Source organism: Cryptomeria japonica, chromosome 10, assembly GCF_030272615.1.
Source record: "Cryptomeria japonica chromosome 10, Sugi_1.0, whole genome shotgun sequence".
In the NCBI taxonomy this organism is placed as follows: Eukaryota; Viridiplantae; Streptophyta; class Pinopsida; order Cupressales; family Cupressaceae; genus Cryptomeria; species Cryptomeria japonica.
The window spans coordinates 344,882,048-344,904,957 of NC_081414.1; the positions used below are offsets into that span (position 1 = coordinate 344,882,048).

General features: G+C 36.1%; 1 protein-coding gene across 2 annotated transcripts in view; it reads left to right on the forward strand.

Moving 5' to 3' along the window:
• Window positions 1-22,910, forward strand: part of LOC131040107 (probable galacturonosyltransferase 10) — a 117,998-nt gene that overhangs the window by 69,832 nt on the left and 25,256 nt on the right. Inside the window, exon 5 of one of the 2 annotated variants that reach the window (XM_057972965.2) lies at window positions 5,882-6,028. The exons of the other annotated variant lie outside the window; for it this stretch is intronic. Within the exon in view, the coding sequence (XP_057828948.1) occupies window positions 5,882-6,028 (147 nt within the window). The remainder of the gene's footprint in view (window positions 1-5,881; window positions 6,029-22,910) is intronic. 2 annotated transcript variants of the gene reach the window in all.

A 22,910-nucleotide genomic window follows, 5' to 3' on the forward strand; every position in this document is an offset into this window, starting at 1 on the left:
CGTGCCCCCCATTTAGAACGGACCAATGAGAGATGAGGTAAGGTATAATAAATAATAGTCAAATGTGACTTTTTTTTCTTGGGATAAATCGGGTTCAATGCATTTAGACATGTTGACATGGCATCACCAGATTGGTTGATGATGATGGGCACCACCTTAGCGTAGATATCTCTTGATAATCAACATTATCACCTTTCTTGACTGATTGTGATGGTTCATATTCCCAAATTGCATCATCTAGATTAAGTTTTTGACTTTGATATATTCCCAAATTGCATCATCTAGATTAAGTTTTTGACTTTGATTAACTCTTCTTTAACTATCTTCTTTCCTTGATCACATTTCACTTTCTTGTTTTGGAATCCTTCTTCTTTGGATGTTTTGCATTTCATGCTCATGTTTGGGAATCCACCTTGTGATGAAATTCACTTCATTGGACATTCTTGATCTTGAACTCCTCCATGTTTTAATGTTTGTCTTCATCCTTGAAATTCCTGTCTTGAAATACCTTGATTCGCTTCCTTGTCTTTGGACTTCATCTTGAAATGTGGATCTTGTCTTTCTTGTCCTTCATCCTAAATCAATCCTTGAAAAGCTCCTCTATCATTCTTGTGGATTCCTTGATATTGATTCTCTTCGCATTGTTGAGTTCCTTCCTTCAATCTTGTGCATCTCCACATTGTGATGTCCTTTGACGTTGTTCTTCATCACTCACACATTCATTCCTTGCATCATCTATTCATCACTCCTTGCATCAAAACCCTGTAAAGACAAATAAGACGCCTTGAATCATAATTATAATGAAACCCTAAGCTAGTGAAATGCAAGATAATTCACACAATTTGCTTCATGAAACCCTTCACAATCTTGAAATGCACTCTTTAGGAAGTTCATGGTTTGGCAAGTTTCTTTAGGAAGTTCATTAGGAATTTTAGTGGCCATTAACTAAGACAATGAGAGGAGATAGAAAGAATTTAAATGGTCATTGGGAGCATATAGGAGCTTTGAGTTGTTGAAGAAGGTGGTAGAACTATCATTGTTAGCATTGCCATATCTTAACAAGATATATTAGGTTGATTGTGATATAAGTGGAAATGTAATAGGAGTAGTGTTGAGCTAAGAAGGAAGACTAGTAGCTTTTTTCAATGAAAATTTGAATGATGCAAGGAGAAGATATTTGGTATATAATTAAAAATTTAATGCCATAATTCAAGCATTGGAAAAATGGAGACATGACTTAGTGCCAAAGGAATTCGTGTTGTACATAAATCATCAAGCAATACAATACTTGAATAGAAAACACATGCGATGAGTAGATTTTTTGCAAAGTTATATTTTTGTGTTGAAACATAGGAGTGAAAATTCAAACAAGGTTGTATATGCATTGAGTACGAGATGGAATTTTAACGAAAATGAGAGTAGAGGTAGTTAGATTTGAAGAACGAAAGGATTTGTATGAAGCTAATCCAAATTTTGCAAAAGCATGTAAAGAATCAGTAAGTGTGAATAGAACTGAGTAGATTTGTTATTTGATTTAGAATGATATGTTGTTTAGAAGTAATTTGTTGTGTATCCCAAGAAGCTCAATGAGGAGAAATTGGATTGAGAAGAAGCACAGTGGCAATATAGGAGGCCATTTTGGAGTAAATAAAAGAGTGGCATTGGTGAATGTGAACTATTTTTGGCTGCAAATATATAAGGATGTGAGAATATTTGTTCAAAGTCATAGGACTTGTCAAGTTGCAAAGGGAAGTAGTCAAAATGTTAGGTCGTATGACTCGTATCAACCATTACCAATTATGGTGAAACCTTGGGAGGATATAAGTATGGATTTGTATTGGGGTTGCTTAAAAAATTGAGGGAACATGATTCTATATTTGTAGTTGTGGATTGGTTTTCTAAAATGATGCATTTCATTCCATGTAACAAGAATGATGATGCAGTAAAAGTAGCTCACCTATTTTGTAGAGAGGTTATGAGCGTGCATGGGTTGATGAGAAGTGTTGTATCAGATAGGGACACTAAGTTTGTTGGTTACTTGTAGGAGACATTGTGGACAAAGATGAAGACACATTTGAAGTTCATTTTAGCATATCATTTACATCTAGATGGAAAAACATAAGTTTTGAACAAGAGTTTAGGCAAGTTGTTGAGATGTTTGATTGGAGAGAAGACAAGAAATCAGGATATGATTTTGGTGAAACTAAAGTTTACAACAAATAATTATAGTAAATAGAAGCATAGGGAAAACACCATTCAGGGTTGCATATGGTAATAGTCCAAGGAATACATCAAAATTGAGAAATATTATGAATCCTGAAAAGAGGAGTGTAGAAGCAAAAGAGTTTGCAAAACACAATAATGTAGTACATACTAAAGTAAGAAGTCATTTAGCGAAGATGAATGATGGATAGAAGAAAAAAGTTGATGAGAAAATAAGAAATAAGGAGTTTGCAGTGAGAGATGATTTGATGGTGTGTCTTAGAAAAGAAATATTTCTAGTTGGGATGTACAATAAGTTGAAAATGAAGAAGTTTTACTCCTAACGAAATTGTCAGAAGGCTTGATTCCATAAATGCTTTTGAAGTGGAGTAACTAGAAGGTATAGGCATATCACTAGTATTCAGTGTTGTAGATTTGTATTAGTATCATGAGGGAGAGTTAGAGATAGTAGCCTAGAAGTACAATAGGAGAGTCAAATGCCACAAAAACCAAAAGAAGAGATTAAGAATATTCTGGATAGTAGGTTTGGAAAGATCACTAGAAAGAATAGAAACATATAGGATGAGGAGTGTTTGGTGAAGTGGAAAGGAAGACCTAAAGACGATTTGTCTTGGATTTCTAAGGCTGAGGTGGACTGTCTTGATTTCCCTCTAGTCACTAGAAAGTGAGGGACTTATTTTTTTAGCTACTCCGAGTGTCTGATGTAGGAGCATCTTGGTGTCAAGTCAAAACAACCCAACTAAAATAACCCACAACACAATAACCCAATCATAATAACAAAATGACAAAAAACATACCGGGGTAATAATATCCCATCTTCACAATAACCCTACGTTAAATTACCCCAGATCCAAAACAACCCAATCGTGGTCATTTTTTGTTGATAATATGGTATTGAATAGCCAATGGTGGTCATTGATGGAGGTCGTCCTTGGTCTACAGAGATATTGACACTTGGAGGACGATGTCTATGGTAGGGACATAATATAAGACGCTGATATTATCCAATATACGAAGGCATGCTGCTACCATGACACAATTACAGGGAGCTACACCTCGAGTCAGCTAATGATAAGAGAAATGTTTTACTTGACACATCAGCATAAAAGGAATATTGATAATGTATGCAAAACGGTAGTTAATCAATGACTTATATAATATCAATCAAGTCAAGAATAATAACTATCAACTAATCGATATGAAGAGGCACAATATTGAGAACTAATTAGACAATAACTAATGAACAAGTCACACTCTCTAAAACGAAGAACACAACGTTGGTATTCAAAGAACAACGACTTAGAGGTTGTATGCAATATTAATAAATGAGAAGTAGATAAAGTCGAGAGAAATGTCATTGATTATACACAGCAACCCATTATTTGTATGCAATGATCTGTTTGAAAAAAGCAAGGGTGACCATTCAAAATAAAAATTAATATGAACTTAGTGATAGTGAAGAATATGTATAATGATTAGGGACACTGTTGAAGATATATTAATGCTAGTCGATGCCCATCAAGGTAGCGATTGATGAATGACAAAAGATAACATATGGCAGCAATTAGTTAAGTCCTTAAAGCACATTAAATCAATTTGCTTATGTTATGAGGAGATGCGATGGAGAGACATAATTAACAAGAGACACATGTCTCTTAGAATGTAACCCTTCCTCTCATGCAAGATATAAGATGGAAATCAAACTCATGCCAAGGGGATCATGGAATCTTACAAATTGATTGATTGAGTTAATTATTCCCTAATTCATAAAGGATAACAAAGGGGACATTAGACAATGCCTCTTTAGTTTTTAATAACCCAAAAGACAAGAAATTACTTGTTTTAAATGGTTATACATTTTTGCTTCATCAATGAAGCACGAATGAAATGATCTAGCATTGTACAAATTATTTTACAAACAAATTTAAGCCAGTGCCATACTATGACAGAAACAAAATGTGGTGATGTGATAGGTAGTACAAAACATAATCATGCTCCTAAACCTGAGATGATCATTGTCAAATGCAAATTGAACGAAACAAAAGACATGACGTGCTTGACTTAACATTCTACAAGAAATATCATTGCTACTTCATGTTCTAATATTTCATTACCCACATCAGGAGCATTACTGTCAACTAGTGCACTGTCCAAAACGATTCAAAGAAAAAGATTAAGGTCTGAAGCATCGCCACCAAATCCTCAGATATCGACATATCTTACCTTACCAGATGAATATATAAATACTGATTGTGGGGAAAAGTTTCTTTTTCATGACAGTAATGATGAGAATAATTATTTTAATATTCACCACCACACAGAATTTGTAATTACTGAAAGAATCTGAAAATTGGTTCAGTGATGGTACATTCAAAATAGTGCCAAGTATTTTTCAACAGTTGTACATGATCCATGGCTTGAAAACTGATGCAATATTTCCACTCATTTATATTCTTATGACTAGCAAAACAATAACTGCTTATACAAAAGTACTTGCAGGAATTAAAGCAACTTCAACTTGATCTAAACCCGAAAAGTATACTTATTGATTTTGAATTAGGTTTCATGGGAGCTATGTCTGAAATTTTTCCAAATGTCGATATTTGGGGATGTTTTCTCTATTTCTCTCAATTCTTGTGGAGGAAAGTTCAAGAAGAAGGTCCACAAACACGTTATAGTGTTGATGAAATCTTTGTATTTGAGATCAAGAAATTTGTTGCATTAGCTTTCGTGCCTCAAATAGATGTAATTGATGTATTTGAAACACTTCTACAATCTCCTTATTATACAAAACATGAGGAGAATTTGCAAGTAATGATTGATTATTTTGGAGACACCTGGATTGGCAAACTAACCAAAAGAGGCAACAAATGATCACCCAAGTTTCCAATTGCAATGTGGAATTGCTATTTGATTATTCAAGATGATCTTCCCAAAACCATTAATGCTATTCAGGGATGGCACATAGGGTTTAGTGAATTGTTTCAAGCATCGCACAACTCAGTTTCAAAATTCATCAAAGCAGTGAAAAAAGAATAGGATCTCCAAGAGAATAAAATAGAGAAATATATGGCCGGATGTATTGGGTAACTGAGCAAACAAAAATACCGTGATCTCAAAGCAAGACTAAAAAGACTAGTTGATGGTTATGACCATAGATGTAAAACTCTGCACGTTATTGGAAAACTCGCGAGTACTCGTGAGCCCTAGTCGCGCGCGAGGCAGTCGTAGGTAACTTGGCAACCAGTTTTAAAAAAACTCACCATGATTTTTGCCCATTAAAATCACAAAAAATCGCTGGAAATCGTCCAAAAGATCGGCGCCAAAAACGAAAAAAAAAGGTTTAAGTCGCAAAAAAACCCATTTTCGACATTTCCTTTTTGCACGATGGCAGGGAAGGGACGGGAGTGGAAAAAACGTGATTTTTGCATGACGCCAAGCAAAAATCCACGCTACCAGGGCACGATTGCATAAAAAATTCGTGCGACTAAGGCAAGATTTCAGGTTTCATAGCTGATTTGAACAAGATTTCTAAGGTTTTTTTTGTCTATGCACTATATTTTTAAATTTTTAAGTTTTAACAGTATTCTTAATAGTTCTATTAAAAATATGACAATGTATTGCAGTGTTGTTTGACACATTATGGAACCATGAGCAGACTCAACCAGTCTCAACAAATAGCTGCACATCTACCAACACTTCCAAAATCAAGGAGATTTTTATGAATTATATTGAAGTTTATTTTTTGGAGGCATTAAAATGGATCTTATATGACAAGAGCTTCCACGTATGGAATCTGATTCAGGTGAATTTGATTATCAATTTTCATAGAATTTCTTAAGTATTCCATTGGCATTATTATTTTTCTGTTTTCAAGCGGCTGTAAATTGCTAGTTTTTTGGAAAATGACAGTTGGAGCCTATCATCATAACGTGTAAAGAAGATGTTACAAAGTATTACACAAAGTTCTTTGTAAGACATAAGTCCGAAATCAAAAAGTGGAAAGAGTTAAATTTAAGACTTTGTAGGGGAAGCATAGGTTTTTTCTTTTGCATGATACTATTAGAGTGCTGGAGGGTGAAAAAAAATTGATACACGATATTTAAAAATTTGTTGATTTTTAATAGAGTATTGTATTTTTCAAACAAATTAATGACTAATAGATTTAAGGATGGGACTGATTTATTCTGTCAACATGTTGTGTGGAGTCTCCAGGATGGGAGGAGTATATTTGTCAAACAAATTAATGACTTGTTTTCACAAGAAAAAGGGAATGAAGCAAGGGATATCAAAGATGGCCTAGGTGAAAGTTTTTACTGTATATGACTGGTTCCAAAGTCTTCTTGAAAATAGATAAGGAGGTGGATTAGGAAAGCATGCTCAAGGAATAATTGATCAGAGTTCTCATTGATGCTTAAGTAAGATTAACAAATAAAGGTCTGGTTATGGTTTGACATGAATTGTTATGACAAGTGAGTGCTCCAAATAGGGCATAAAAGGGCGTGAATGGTGAATTTACTCACCATAAGGAGAAGCAGGAGAGTAGGTAAAATTTACTGTAATTATTGTGGCAGGAATAGACATCTCAAAATGAGATTTTTTGAGACTGCACCCTTGGATATACTAGGAAAGATGTAATTTGGTTCTAAAAAGATGCATGGCAATTTTGAAAAGGATGAGAATAAAGTAACAAATGTTTGGTTTTCCAAAGAGGAGGTCACTTAGCTTATAATGTTGATGGATCTTGGCAAATTGAATGCTCACAAAGATGTTACTTTTTAATGGTGGCAAATGAAGTGTTTGTTGTGTTGATGAGATTACACATTGACTGATTCCTCCTTGGGATTGTTGATGGCTAGATCATGAAGGATTGGTAATAGATGAGGTGAATTGTCTTTTGGCATAAAAAGATGGATGATGCTTGTGTATAGATGTGCACTTGTGAATGGTTGCAAGCAACCTAAAACTTTTGTGGATAGTTATGAATTGCAAAAAACTCTCATAGATGGCCGTGGGTAAGCCAAAAACCTTAGTAAAATGGCTGGAGGAAATGCATGGTAAACCTTGGCCACGGGTGCACCCCAAAGGTTAAAGGCTTTCACGACATGAATTTCAAGATATCAGCAGGTATGCATGATCTTCCGAGTAATCTTAAGGAAAGGCTATATGGTAGAGGATAATGTTATGGTTTAGAAGGATATTAATATTACTTGGTGGCAATGGTAATAACTTGAATGATGAAAATGTCAAGCTGCTTGGAAGATTTTAATGAGTTGACTGATGTATGAAGGGTGCATGATTAGTGGTAGCCAACACCATTTAATTTATTTGTTGGATCATGTCTGCTCATCCTTAAAATTCTTAATGTAGTACATGTAACTAACCAATATTCATGAAATGACACCAATTAATTGAGTATTTGCCATCTTATTATTTAATGCATGTGGATTTGGGCATTTGAGAGGAAGATCTAGTGCATTTGTGAGATTTCAACCTTCTCATGTTATATTTTTTTGCATAGTGGCACTACTCATTTATATTTGTTTCTGTGCTTATTGAAGATATTATCTACATGAAATAATGAATATGCTCATCAACTATTATAGCCAAAATTAGCTTCATTTAGGTTGTTTTACTACTAGTTTGTGCTTGCTAATTTGGTGGCTTGTATGTGGCTCTTCAATAAATTATCATTATAGTATCTATCTTTCCTTACATCGATGTTCCATATATCTTTTTGCAAATTAAATATCCTCAACAATTTCTTTGTGCATATTTCCCTTGTTTAGACCATACCAGCAAAAATCTTTTGGGAAAAAATTGACAAACCAAATGATTAAGGTTTTTCAAAAAATTGAGATTCAGTTCAAAATATCGAATTTAGAAAAACACACAATAAAGAAGAGAAATACCTATTTTTTTATTTGAAGGCATTTATTTATTTTCTAGTAAACCTGGCTTATTCATGTTATCAGGTTTCCACAATCCATAATGAATATTGTAATTGTTTTTGGATTAGATTGTGTTGGAGCTTTTTTCATCAATTTTTCAGATCACGCTCTGTGATCCATCATCAAGATGATAATAGAGAGTTCAAGGAGATAAAAAAATGTTTGTTGCAGAACAAGAAACAACCTAAAAAGGGAGAGAGGTGGGAGGAAAAGAGAGGGAGGAGGCTACATGTAGATCAAGGCACCAAGAAGGAAAAAAGACTAGGACCAAAGAGCAAACCAAGAGACGTCAAATGATTAGAAAGATATTAATTAAAATAGATTGAAAAGAAAAGATGTAGCTATAAAAGTTAGCTAAAATAACTGTAGAAAGACTAGTTTATATAAGGAATATAAATTAATTAAAATAATGTCTATAATATCTTTTCTTTCTATTATTGTTAGATATTGTACTTTTTCATAGATTATCCCCCCTCTCTTTTCCTTTCACCTCTCTTCTTTTTTAAGTTGTTTCTTGGTCTGCAACAAACATTTTTTTATCTCCTTGAGCTCTTTATTATCCTCCTGATGATGGATCATGTAGTGTGATCCAAAACGTTGATGAAAAAAACTCCAACACAATCAAATCCAGAAACAATTGCAATAAACCTGGCTTAGGCACCTGTTGACGTGTATTTTGTACACTATCAAACACAAAATAAAATACCTAAAGGTACCTTATCCTCTCTTGAATAAAGCCTCTGATTGCTGAAGATGTCGCGAAAAAGGATCAATCAGGATGACTCCAAGGTTCTTCGTTGTAGGATCTCTACGTGTGGATAAGCTCTCTGTGGTATGATGTGATTTGCTGGAATCACAAGGGGACTTACATTTGATGATTGAACTTTTGATCTGTTTTGAATATTGCTGGAACACAGGATTTCACTAGCTTAGATTTGAAAAATGGAAAAAGGACGAGGGCGAGGAGAGGATCTAATCGTAATACTGAGAATGTAAGAGCAATGAATGATCTTTGATGAAATTCTAACTAGGTCTTGTTTGGACATCGCAGGACCATCTCCACAAGGCTAGTGCGATCTTCGAAGGAAAGCTTTATGATGTTCAAATTATCACTGCAGGCATAGACACCATCAAGCTGATGCATATCAATGAAGAAGCGACAATTGAAGTTAAGCTTAAGCTGAATGATTCCAGTTGACTACACAAGGCAAGTCTGCAATCAACAAACTGCTAGTAGTATGGATATGCGAATTTCACCATCAATCAAGCACATTTCTTCCACTCATCTAATAACATGAAATCAAATATGAGAAGTATAAAGACCATGCAAATTGTCGAATCGACCCATAAATTTCACCATTTCTTCAATGAAGTTTTACAAGTCTTTTACAACAACATCTTGGCAACAATCTTTGCCTTCTCTCTCTACTCTACTCTAATTGCTATTCTATCAACTAGCTAATCACCTTCTAACTACTCTCTATTCACTAACTGCTTCCAACTCTCTCTCTATTCTGTTCCTATCTATCTGCTTCTATATGCTAATTCTATTCTATTATTTTTACAAATGAAATGCCAGGGCTTATATAGTGCCTTGAATACAATTCGATGGCTTAGATCGATTTGAGATCAATGGCCAAGATTTTACAATGAAAACCCTAATTAGGGTTTGTTACAACCATTACATAACATTTAATGCTTGACCAATGATAAAATTGTATTGCTTGGACACATGTCCTCTCTGAAAAATTCCACCAATGAATAGCCGGGGTAGGTACATAGAAGTTTGTGCCACCTCCCATGAGTTAGGTACATTGAATCTGGACATGCTGAGGTGGACCACACTGACTGGAGAAGCGATGACTAGGATGCCACCTCATTTGACACTTGGTTGATACTCAATTTGGTAACGTTGAGAAGTTAGCCTTAATTAATTCTTCTGGAACTATCTGCTTCTTCAACGAACCCTTTGCTCTGACTTCTTGTGTCCTTGATTTGTAGGAGGATGATGTACCTCGCCTTGGAACGATGGATTGGAAGAGGTCGCCCTTGTTGATGTTTGATCGAAGAAAGCCATCCTTGTCGATGCTAGACCGGAGGAGGTCGCCCTTGTCCTTGCTTGATCTTCTTGGAGGAGGCCGTCCTTGATCTGGCTTGATTTTCCTTGAGGAGAGCCTTCCGACTTGTAGATCCTTCGAGCTTGGGAGTCGCCATCTTGATACCTACACAACATTTCACAATTAATAATATATCTTGAAGTGTAGAAAGGAAGATTCAAGATTCTAATTTAGGAAACTTCATGATAAATCTTGAGTTATCATTTCCTAATTAACCATGTAATACTTAGATTTTTCCAAAAAATGCTTAAAAAATCAAACCTTGAATAAGGGTGTCAAGATGATTTTGCCATACCTCTTCTTGAGAATTAACTCTAAAAAATAGATGAATTTTGCTAGGCAAAGTGTAGATCAAAGCTCTCCCTTGGATAAAATGCACCTCCTTTAGCTTGGAAAAGAACTCCACCTTCCTCTTCAAAAATCTGGAAATTCGCCTTCAAATACCTTCAAAACATCTGGAATTTATCCTCCAATCTAGCAAGAAATACGCCTCTCCAATAGCCTTCAAGATGAATTTCGCCTTCCTTAGTCTCCACACTTGGTAGAAATTCGCTCCACACAAGCTAGATTTCGCACCTTGTTGTTCTTCTCCAAATCGCACTTGTGTGAATGAATGAATGATGGATTAAAATCGCTCAACACACCTCTCTTATATGGGCGCTCATCCTTTCATTTCCCATAGGCCGACTTGAAAAATAGGCCAAAAGATAAATAAAAATTAAATAAAAGGAGAGGCCGACTTGATAAAAAACATTACATAATACCCCAAGCGCTCCCATTTTATTTTTAAAATAATAATAATTAATTTTAAATGCCTTTATAATTAAAAAATTCGATTTTTAGGCTCAAAATTAATTATTAAATGTTAGGCGCACTTATTAAATGTCAATTTAATTTTAAAATATCTCAAGGTTTCATCGAAATTGGCATTTAATGTGTCATAGATGATATTGGTGCCTAGGCATGGCAAGATAATGGACATCAACAAGATCGCTCTGGTCCCTTGGAGAGGGACAGGAGTGCCTTTTCATCTTAGCCTTACAATTTCTTGTTTTTCACGTTCAAGACTTCATCCTGGACGTTCAAGATGGCATTTTCATTGGGAATTTAGAGTTTAATTTATTTTGAAATGAGTGCACTTCAAAGCATTTTCGCCCTGGTCCCTTGGTGAGGGACAGGAGCGATTTCATCTTTTGTCCTTGGTCTTTGTCCTTTAGATCGCCAAATCAAGTTTGGAGGTAAGCAATGACCTTCGTTCATCTCTTCTATGCATGTTCAACCTGCTTCTTCAAGGCAAAAACGTGCTTTCCCAAGATTTTCACCCTGGTCCTTGAGTGAAGGACAGGAGCGCCATTTATTTGATTGTGCAAATTCTTGATCTCATCGTCCTTGAATTACCCTTTAAGGCTCAAAACATGCTTTCTCCATTTTGCTTAAGTCATGAAAATGAGAAATGGTATTTCAATCGTTAGGCTATTAGGCATATTGAACATTTCGCTTTGGTCCCTTGGAGAGGGACAGGAGCGCCCTAGCCAATTTTCATCGATTTGGTGGTCTTTGCAATCTCGTACCCTCTTGAAGCACTTCAAATATCATTTTGACCTTGTGTCTTGACTTGGACTCATCCAAATTTGGAGGGGAAGACTTGACAATGTATATTTCACCCTGGTCCCTTGGAGAGGGACAGGAGCGATTTTGCATTTATAAGCTCACTTGTGTTTTGCTAGCTTCCAAAATTATCTTCAACGGATTGATCGCATCTTCCTTCACCCACCTCAAACGTAAAACTTGTTTTCTCTTGCTCGAATCTTGTCTTGAGGGAAAATCGCTCTGGTCCCTTGGAGAGGGACAGGAGCTTCATTTGAAAATCGCCCTGGTCCCTGGGTGAGGGACAAGAGCGATCTTGTATCTTGGGTCGATTTTCTCCTTCGTGGTCCATTCAAGTTATATTCAACGGGCAAAACATACTTTCCTTGGTCTCCTCAAATCGTAAAATCACTTAAACCTTGCGAGGATAATGCAAATTTGGAATTCAAGCTCCGGTCCTTTAGTGAGGGACAGGAGCGAATTTTGCTTCTAGGCCGAAATGCTTCACTTTTCTCCATGAAATGTCTTTGCTAGGGAAGATATCATCCTGCTACACGCCATGAATAAAAGCTCAAGTCCAAGAAAGGTCTAAAAATGTGTATATGAATAAAATCGCTTTGGTCCTTTAGAGAGGGACAGGAGCGTTTTTAACTTTCTAGACAAAAACTCCATCATTTCATCGTCCTTAATCAAGTCTGGATGCTCTACCACGTTCATTTTGTCCTCCATCATGCCTTTGATGCTTCAATTTGTCCAAACAAGGTCAGGAATGACTCCACTAAGCCTTTTCGCTCTGGACCCTTGGTGAGGGACAGGAGCGATTCGCCTTGGACCCTTGGAGAGGGACAGGAGCGCTTTTCGCTCTAGATCCTCAGTGAAGGACAGGAGCGAAATTTGACTTTTTGAACTCTCTATCAGGATAATTTTTATGGAATATAACATTTAACTTATACTTTAAGTTATATTCCATATATACTTTCAAGATGTTTGAGAGTGGTTTCAGACCTCCAGGAGTTATATTGCAAAATCTAGTTTTTTGAGGTTTTTTAGTTTCCAGACTTAGTCAAATTCAGGATCAGGACATTCCAGACTTAGCCAAATTTCAGGATCAAGACAGACTTAGCCAAATTTCAGGACATTCCAGACTTAGCCAAATTTCAGGATCAAGACATCACTCAAGCTGGACTTGCTATCCATGTGATCCCCTTGGCGACACTCAAAATGCAAAGGCCAACTAACAAAACCCTAAAAGACCAAAAAAACAAACCCTAAAAAGCAAAAAAGCAAGGATCCCCATTTGCAATGGGGCGATGTGTGAAATGGTCACAATAGCACCCAAGAGCCACAGAAAAGCATCAAAGCTCAAGATTCTAGTAACTAGGAGTTTGGCAGATCCATCATAAAAAAAATCTATTCTTATTTTATCATCAAAAGTCAATCATTCGTTCTCTTTAGCCTTGCCAACCCATTTTAACATGAGAACATAGGGTAATCTTGCTTTCACTTTTGTCATTTTTATCCAAAGAAGCCTTCTTTCTTTCTACTGTGTGCCACTCCTTAGAATGTTTTGCTCCAAGAGAGTGGGTTCGTGCTTTATCTGCCAGGTGATGACTTGAAAAGTCCTCATGATTGTTAAGCATTGATCTCATTGGAGGGGATCACACCACCTTAGTTATTGGAGAAGAAACACCATATTTATCTAAAGAAGTCTCCGCACCCATAATTAGAGGATCACTAGTATGAAGAGACTGAGCCTTGAGAAGATCAACAGTTTTAGCAAAGGGCTAATCACCAGAAGATTCAGAAGAGGAACAATCACTAGAGGCCTTGCTGAGAACATCTTCATTGCCACCAATCACTTGGTGACGATATTGAACACCAACCCACCAAGTAGCATGGCTTTGTCATGGAGTTGAATGACAAGACCTAGGGGCATTTGTTGCTACATGGCCTGTAACAAAGCATGATCTACATCTAAAGCCTATTCCTTTGTAATCAATCTGCTATTTCCATATCCTATTGCCTACTTTTAAACATATCTCTTCTAGCAATTTCTTTGATAAATCAAATCTCCAATGAGAATCTTTGCCAAAGGCAAATTGCGTATACATCTGCTCAAGGTTTGGGACAGAAATAAGCTTTTCCAAAGAATAGCCAATGGACGAAAGATATTTCACAAACCAAAATTGTAAGGGTAGGCTTGGAAGTCTTGTCCATATTGGAGAATTTGGGAGGGATGCAGAGGTATGATTGAATTCTGGGAACAATGGTTTTATACCCAAATATTCTTTGTCCCAAAACTAAGGACCTCATTTGAGCAGAATATCCCTACATATAGGGGATTTTTACACAACCAATAACCATCCTTTTGCATAGGGACAAATGAGAAACAAGGTCTTCCAATGTTGACACGCCCATCGTGAAGTTTATCCAAATCAGGCTATCAATTGTGAAATTTGCAGATCAAGGCAACTTCTTGTACCCACATTTCCTTCTTAGCGACCTCTACCCCAAAATCCACTATCATGGTATGCTCTAGGATGAACTCTTTGTTAACCATGTTGTCTGAATTTTTCTTTGATTCATCCTTTTTGGGATTCAAGTAAATCATGGATTTGGTAGAACTTGCACCTTCAGACTGAGGGGAAGAATGCATCTGATGCAAACAAGGGCCAGGAGCATAGTGGAAGGCAGTTGATTCTAGCAGCTCCAGATACAAACCCCAGCTATACAGGAAAAAATGGAAGCATTACAATTTGTTTTAGGCACATGGCATAGCAATGCAGATGATGATAGATCAGATTTTCCTATATTACTGCCTGTTCAGACTATATGCAGGCTAGCAAACAAAATCATTCTAACCATAGTAAGGAATAACAATAGTTCAGGGATCCAAATTCACATTACAATTGGCTTGCATGCAGCCTAACAATGGGACAATATATTGAAGAAATTTCTTCAATATCCGTGCTGGACATAACAATCCTACCTAGTACCAACATCAGCAAAAAAATCCACTGCTTCCTTTCTCAGGACCTCTATATCTGTTCAGTTGGTTGTGGGTATTATTCTTTACTCATATTTCTCCTTGTTTTAAAGAAGTTATCTTGCACCCAGCAAAGGACACTGGCACCACCATCAATAATAGACAAATGTAGGTAAGAGTGCCTGATAGAAAGTAAAAAGAATGTAGTGCATGGGAAAAGGTAACAGTAGTCAATAGTAGTCACTTGACAGAAAGTACATGAATGGTAGCATTCAATCATAATTGCTGTGATAGCAAATAATTAACATGAATGCTACACCCATTTTGTAACTGCCAGCCACCAGCCAGAACATCCCACATCCTGTATAATAGGAATCTACAGTTGCCAATAATAGGCTCTACCATCTTATTTAAGATATGTCCAACTGTAAGGAAGGAATGCCAGTCAACAGCCCCCAACACATATTACAGAGATGTCATAACTGCTAGGCCCCTTGTAGAGTTGCAAGTGAGAAAATACCAGTCTCACTAGTTCGTCCAGCAATGAAGTAAAGGCTACATCCCACACATGGCAGTAAGGTTGACCTAGCAAAAGACAATACACTTGAAACATACACAAAATCAGAGCAAAACCTAAATTGGAATGATCATGTTTTTGAGCAGGATCTTTCATAAACCCAGATTTTCCTGCATTAGTATCCTCAAGGTCAATGAGCTAGACTGATCTTGTGATGATCTAGAACTGCATATGATTTGTGTTGAAGAGAACAGTAAGGGCCCAGTGTATGACCCAAATCCACCTGGTTGTTGATGTTTGATTCATAGGGGAGATCAATCTTAATTTCTTTTGTTGCTTGAGGTATAGTAGGCTAAGTTGGAGAGGCCTCAATTTTTGAATGTTCTTCCAAGGCTATAAGATGCAAATAGGAAGGGAAAGAAGAGAAGGTCAACACCATATTTTAAAGAGAGCAGGCCTTAACACCCAAGCTAAATGACGTACCATCCTTGCCTAGCTGATTCTTTAAGTTCCCACCATTGCAATAATGGACTTATTTGTTTGGTTGGGAGAGTGCAATGGTGGCTAGGATTTCCCAATAGTATTGTAGCTGTTCAGGTGTAAAGCTATCGTTTCCCTCTAGTTTATGCCTTTTTAGATGACAATAATTTAAAGGTATTTTATTAGCATAGAGATACAGAGAGCAAATAAAAATTAGAGTTTAGCCTATGAATTGTGGAATATAATTCTTTTCATTTATGTTAATTTCATCGATTGCATTGAGATTGCATAGTGCATAAATGATAATTAGATACTAACAGTTTTCAAATTTTCAAATTGTACGAATTCAACCTACAAACAAAGTATAAAGTTCCTGTAATGGTGAAAAATTAGGGTTTCCACCACAAGAAGTATGAAAACCTCTAATTTTATTGCTTAGTGACCATTACATTCAAAAGAGGGTTCCAATCCAATAGATCTAGTCACGAACCAGCAAGGATTAGGACTGATAATTTTGATTGGATTGGGGGTTTTTGATGACTTAACCTCTTTTGTAAATTGAATTGCTGAAATTTGGGTAAAAGTGCTGGAGATTGAAGTAGAAATGCATAAACAGTGAGCTACAGTCATAAGATTGAGCCACGAACTTGGATCTGAGCAATGTAAGCAGATTCGGACCTGTTCCCCAAAAGAGCTCCCAAAATGTCGAGACCGTGGTGCCAGTCGCCCTAGTCCTCCGAACTTTTTGCATTTCAAAGGGGGATTGATTTGTCACTGTAAATAATGCTTGTACTTAAGATCGCAGCTCCGTACCCGTTTCCTGCACATAGAAAGAAGGGGGAATAGGTTGGGAATAGGGGTTTGCCTAAGTCAAACCCTAGTTTAGGAATTAACCTTGAATAAAATATTGCAAATACTGAAATAAACAATGGAAAGATATACTTCAGATCTACAATGATTGATAATGATGCTTTTCTTCTGGAATGTAACCACATATGCTGTATGAAATGACATGAACATGACAAAACCCTAATCACACACACATGCTTGCATATGAATGATGTAATGTTGTTGCACAATGGATGAATGAAGGGTATGCAGCCTTAAAGATCTCTTGAAATGCTTGATGATGAATGCTTCAATGCTTGAATGATAGATTACTTGAATACAGATTGATTGGACGCCTTATGATTCTCCTATTATTTGAAATGAGAGGGATGGACCTCCTTTTATACTTGCTCGTCGAAAAACATCTTAATTTTCCGACATAGGCCGACATGAAGATCACATTCCTGCTAATTCATTGTGACTGTTAAGGGGGCCAATTTAAGGTCCCAATTGAGAGGACCAAGGTGCCATGCCCTGCTTCTACCCCATTCAAGGGCCAAAACCAAGGGGCCTTGTGATGTGTGAAGAGAAAAGGAGGGTAGATTTGAATGGTATGAGCAGAATTAGGTCCTAGTCCAACTTTGGGACATGAACGCTAAGATGAGAGCCCAAATGAGGACCAAATTGTAAGGGAGTACAATCTAGGATGCTACAATTCCAAAAAATAAAACATAGACAATGACTATTGCTGCTATGAAGAGAGTTACACTGAAGTTTTGCAGGTCTTGATGATGATTTAATGGATGGGCATATTTTTAAAGATATAAAATATTTATTTATAAATAAAAATGATTGTTAATGGAACTTCAAATTTTACAGAAAAAAATGATTTTTACACCTTTGACATTTTGAACTCTGTTCTCTTTATTTATTTTTTGATAGTTAAATGATTTGAGTATTAAAACTCATTCATATTCCTCTTATGTGATACTTACCAGATTGCCACAAATATTCAGCAGAGGGGTTTACGTTAAAAACTGTAACAAAAATTCATTTTCACCATAGGGTTTATGATAAAAAAATCATGAATATTCCTTCTAGGTCTCTTCTTGGTAAACAATCATATACCTGAAAGGCCAAAGCTTGAACCTGCAGTCTAAATGAGCAAAGCAAGGAGCAATTGTGAGCCGAGCTATGTTACTAGAAACAAGAAACATGAAACATGATGTGACCATGGGAAATGGAATTTGAGAAGGTTAAATGAATAGTTGGCAATTCCATTCATAGAGCTTGAATAAGCTTGCATCCACTCTGATGTTGAAACAAATTCATTAGCTACATTTTATATTTCCATGTGCGGAGGAAGTGTCTTCAACATTGCTGTGCTACGTCTTACCTTGGAGAATAGGCCCAAATTTTGGAAACATCCTTTTCAATTCCTTTTTCAATTTCATGGGTTTCTCTCTTTGCTATGTTACATGGAGATATGCCCCACTCTGAAATCCCCAATCCCATTCCCATAGGTATTTCTAGTACTTTGGGCCGGCAAGGGATGTCCCTTTGGCTGTCCCCAACCTGCAAAAACTTTGGAATGTTCCTAGGTGTCATTTATAAAGGGGGAATGCTCTTGGGAAATTTGGTTGTCGCCAAGATGGTTGAGGATGTAAGACATCCCTCAACTATCTTGGGGACATCCAAGTCCGATAGCAAATATTTTTTTTTATTTTTTAAAAGAACAAAATTAAAAGGGGAATGTTGCTGACCAATAAATCATGTGCTTGAAATGGGAAACATTGTTAGGATTTTTTTAATTCATATTTACTGTTGTGTTATGTTGCATTTTATTTGTAATGGCTAATGAGGGCAACATGAATCTGAACTTGTCATTGCTGCTTCCATTGTTGCCATTGTCACCACATCAATTTGGGGTAACACCTTTGGATGGGAGCTGCCATCGCCTCCAATGATAGAATATTGATTGACAAGGATATCCTTTTGCAACACGTGTCAGCAGCCACTAAGGTTGGAGTTGAATATTTTGTTTGTAATTTACAAGTTTCTAGTGGCGACAACCATAGAGGAGGAAGAGGCATTAGGCTTTATTATTTGATAGTTTTATTAATGATGTTAAATTGTTTTATATTTTTTATTTTGTAGTTTTACATTTTAAAATGATATATTTTGTATATAAACTTTTTTGTTTTCCTTTTTACTTTTACATTTTAAAATTTGAATTTGACCTTAGTATTGTATTTGATACGTTATATGAATGTCTAAATCTATTTTGATGTCATATATATCCCTTTGGCTTTTGTCATCCTTTTACCCTTTTCATCCATGATGGACTTATTATCTTTTTACTTTTTTAGAAATGGAGTTGAAGGTTTAAGCCAAGTTTTTCAAATTTGATTCCCTTTTAACGAATGCTTATTTCAAACCAAAACAAAATGCCTTCACTCACAACAACGTAATTGAGCTTTTGGAGATCCTACCAAATTGGATTCACTACTCGCTCATCCTTGGGTTGAAGAACTAAGAAAAGGGTGCTTGTAACTCCTTGAAAACTTCCCTGGTTCACTTGAAATTCTTCAAACTTCAAAGGACATTAGGAGAGGAGAGAGTGAAAACACACAAATCTGCTTGTGTAATAGATCAGAAAAACTTATGACTTCAACAAGAATTTGAAAGGGATGGTAGAGCATGGCCTTGATCTCTCAACCATCAAGAGGGGGATGATGCCTATTTTTATCACAGCCATCTGACCATAAAGGAACAATGGTATGCTTCATTATGATGATGATGATGACAAGTGAGGATGGAGGGAATACGTGTTATTCCATTCATTGGAGGTTTGTTTGGATAGCTAATCAATCTTTGGTGGTGAGGGTAATCGAGACTAAGCAGCAATTATCTAGCTAACATGGCTTTCCATGAACAAACTTTTTGCCCAAGCTTAACACGGTAAAATAATATTGAATGCTTTTAATTGCCAACTAAACTTCAAAGGTTAAGTAGTGCATATTTAATAGTTCTATAAGCTTGCACAAAGGAGAGCAAGTGAGACTGGAGCATGCTAGTGAGAACAAGAAAGAGGGAAAATAGTATTTCATTATCATCATATTTATGTTTTATATTTTAGGGAAAGAGTTCATGCTATAAATCAAATCTTATAGCTGAGTACATGTGAACATTAGAAGAGGGTTTGATTTTGATAATGAGGAAATGTTTGCAAATGTCCTATTCCAAGTAGAAATCCAACAGATGCAATTAGAAGTAAAGTAATATAGAGTTTTTAATTTTTCAAGTTTAGAAGTAAAGTAATATAGAGTTTTTAATTTTTCAAGTTAATGTGTTTGTTGTCCAAGTTCACAGTCTTAGTACTTTCACTGGATGAAGTCATATTAAGGTTTGGGATTTGCTTTTCTACCTTCATGGAATCCAATGATTTTGCTAGACTAAAGTCCAATGGTTGCAAAATTTTGTAGCAATCTAGCAGTTTAATATTTAATTACGTAAGCTTTAGCTATTACATAAATTGCAACTTTAAAACCATTCCCAAAAGAAAGAAAAACGTAAGATAAGAATATAAATACTCATTATAGCTGGGTGCTTCACTCATCTCATGAAGAATTCTAGTTGAATTCATCAGTGCATGAGTGGGATCTTTCTCTTATGTTTGTGCATGCATGGTGATGTCCTTGTAGAGTTCAAAGCGAATTCATAATAATGTGCTCATAGTCTTAAAAGTGATGTTATAAGTAGCATAAGCCTGGAGAAGATTGATTCTGCAGTCATGTTACTTGGTAGGTTGTGAATACCCATTTTACTTATGGCTTTCTTCCTCACCTTCTCACTTTCAAAATGGTAATGGCTTTCTCGTAAAATTAGCCTCTTTTACTTCAACATGATTTAGCTTTTATAGGAAAATGGAAACAAGCCTGATCAAATGCAAGAGGGTAATACAAAAGGTTATAGTCTAGAGAATCTAAATCAATCTTAGTAGGAATAACAACGGATGACACAAGATATATCATGGAAAAACCTAGCAAAGATAGTGTGAGAACCTCAAAAGGCCCTCAACTCTGACAACTGAAGTTTAGTTGAACCTGTTGCATTTAAGTTTGTTCTATGCAAATTTTTGAACAGCAAGTATACTTTAACCATTACAAGCTCCAAAAAAGCACTATAGGGAAACACTAGAAATCAATTCTAAATTTCTAATTCAGTAATAAACTGATCAAACCCTTATTACATTTATTCAACCTTTATTTACCCTCAATACATAAACAGACAATAAAAGATGGGAACTGAAAAAATACCAAGAATTTCTGGAAACCCTTATTTCTTCCTTGCTGGTCATACACAGTCCATTATCACAGCATGCTATAACTCACTCCAGACTGACCCAAACAGCTTGCATGGTAGCTCAATGGATGACTCCAGGCTAGACGCACCTTCTTATTTTATTTATTTTTTTGGATCCCTCCAACATGCAAATCACAGCCCCTTAGGTGATTGGCGCTACTCCCCAGGCAGCCGTACAGCCATCAATAAATATCTCCTTTGGGTATCTCTGTTTCCCTGTTTGCTGCGGCAACAAAATACTGATAAATAACAGTGCTTCTCTGACTAATAAGCACAAACTTGGTCCCTGAATGAAACCAACTGTAAGAGCAAGATCAACTGATATTTCACAGCTTCTGATGCTGTTGTACAAGAATCCCACATTTTCCTGTATCGATACCTTTGATCACTGCAAAAGAATCTTCTGCTGAAACCCTTGGCCAAAACTCCTCTTAGACCTCGAAACAAAATATCAAAACTTAGCATAATGAAAAGAAGACCTAAAATCTTCTTTTATCTTCTCTGCTTAGGGTTTGGTGCGATTTTCAAGAAAGGTACGATTTTGGCATTAAATGAAATTCTTAACTTTTATTATTTATTTTTGACTATTGAAGTATCAAAAATAAATCACTTTCAATTTAATATAAAAATTGGCTCCATTTGATGAGAAATAGACCCTCAAGTTATAACTTAAAAGTGACTTTTAAAACATTAAAACATTAAAGTCCGCCATTTAATATTTAATTAAAGTAATTAAATATTAATATCTCTCTAAGTATCCATCAGAATTGCCTGCCGTCAGAACTGGAGACTACCAAACCATACTCTACCCCTACCCAACCCATTGGCTATAAATAGCAGGACTGCTAAAAATAGAAAGTAGCTCAACTGGAGTCTTGGAGACCCCAAACGAAAGCCAGTCCTGGAGTGCTTACTCTAAAGATGAAGAATCAAACTTCGAAGGACCCTCTAACCAACCTCATCAGCCTATGAGGGTTAGTGATAGGCTAATCTACTCAACTGACAGATGTCAACTAGAAGGGGACATCACAAATAGCAGTACTCAAATTATATCATCTCAAAGAAAGAATACAAGACAATAGGAGAATAGTTGTGCTATCAAGGAAATATTCAACTCAGTCTGGAGCAATCCAATATATAGGCAAAGGCAACCAAGAAACCACAAATGGTTTCCCAAAATCATGAGCCAATTCATGGTCATATTGATCCAACTTGGACCCATGAAAATCCTCTTTGTGAATGTATACTCGCAACATAGAATGCAACTACCAATTAATGATCTTGTTCCCTACAAATGATCAACCCAAGTGCTCCAACTTGGAGCAATGAATCCTTAGACAAAATTCTTTACACATGGTTAAAAATAATCGGTCAAAGATGGCCCACCCAATCCACAAGTAAGCCCCTCTATCAAAGCTCTCTTAAACCTGCTATAACATACAGGACACATGGTGGAGCATGTCATACAAGGAATCTCATGGATTCCCCAAGGGTGGTACCCCATTCCACAAGTTTTCTATTACAATACGTTACAACTATTAAACTTACAAGCATTACAAGGTGTCCAACACCCAGTCCTAACATTATAATTAATTTATGTATTGGTAAGACATCTTTACAATTTATAATCAATTTATGTTCCCTTTCTATTTGTTTCTCCGATTCAAGCCATCTTGACTATACATCCATTGAGTGGAATACACTACATATTTATTGGGAGGTTTAAATGGTATTTTTGTTTAAACCTGATTTATATATTTCCAGTGTACCTTTTTTGTCATTAAAACCTGATTTAGAAATTCATAGCGTCTGCTTTTTTTGATATTTAAACCTGATTTGTAAATTCATAGTTTGTG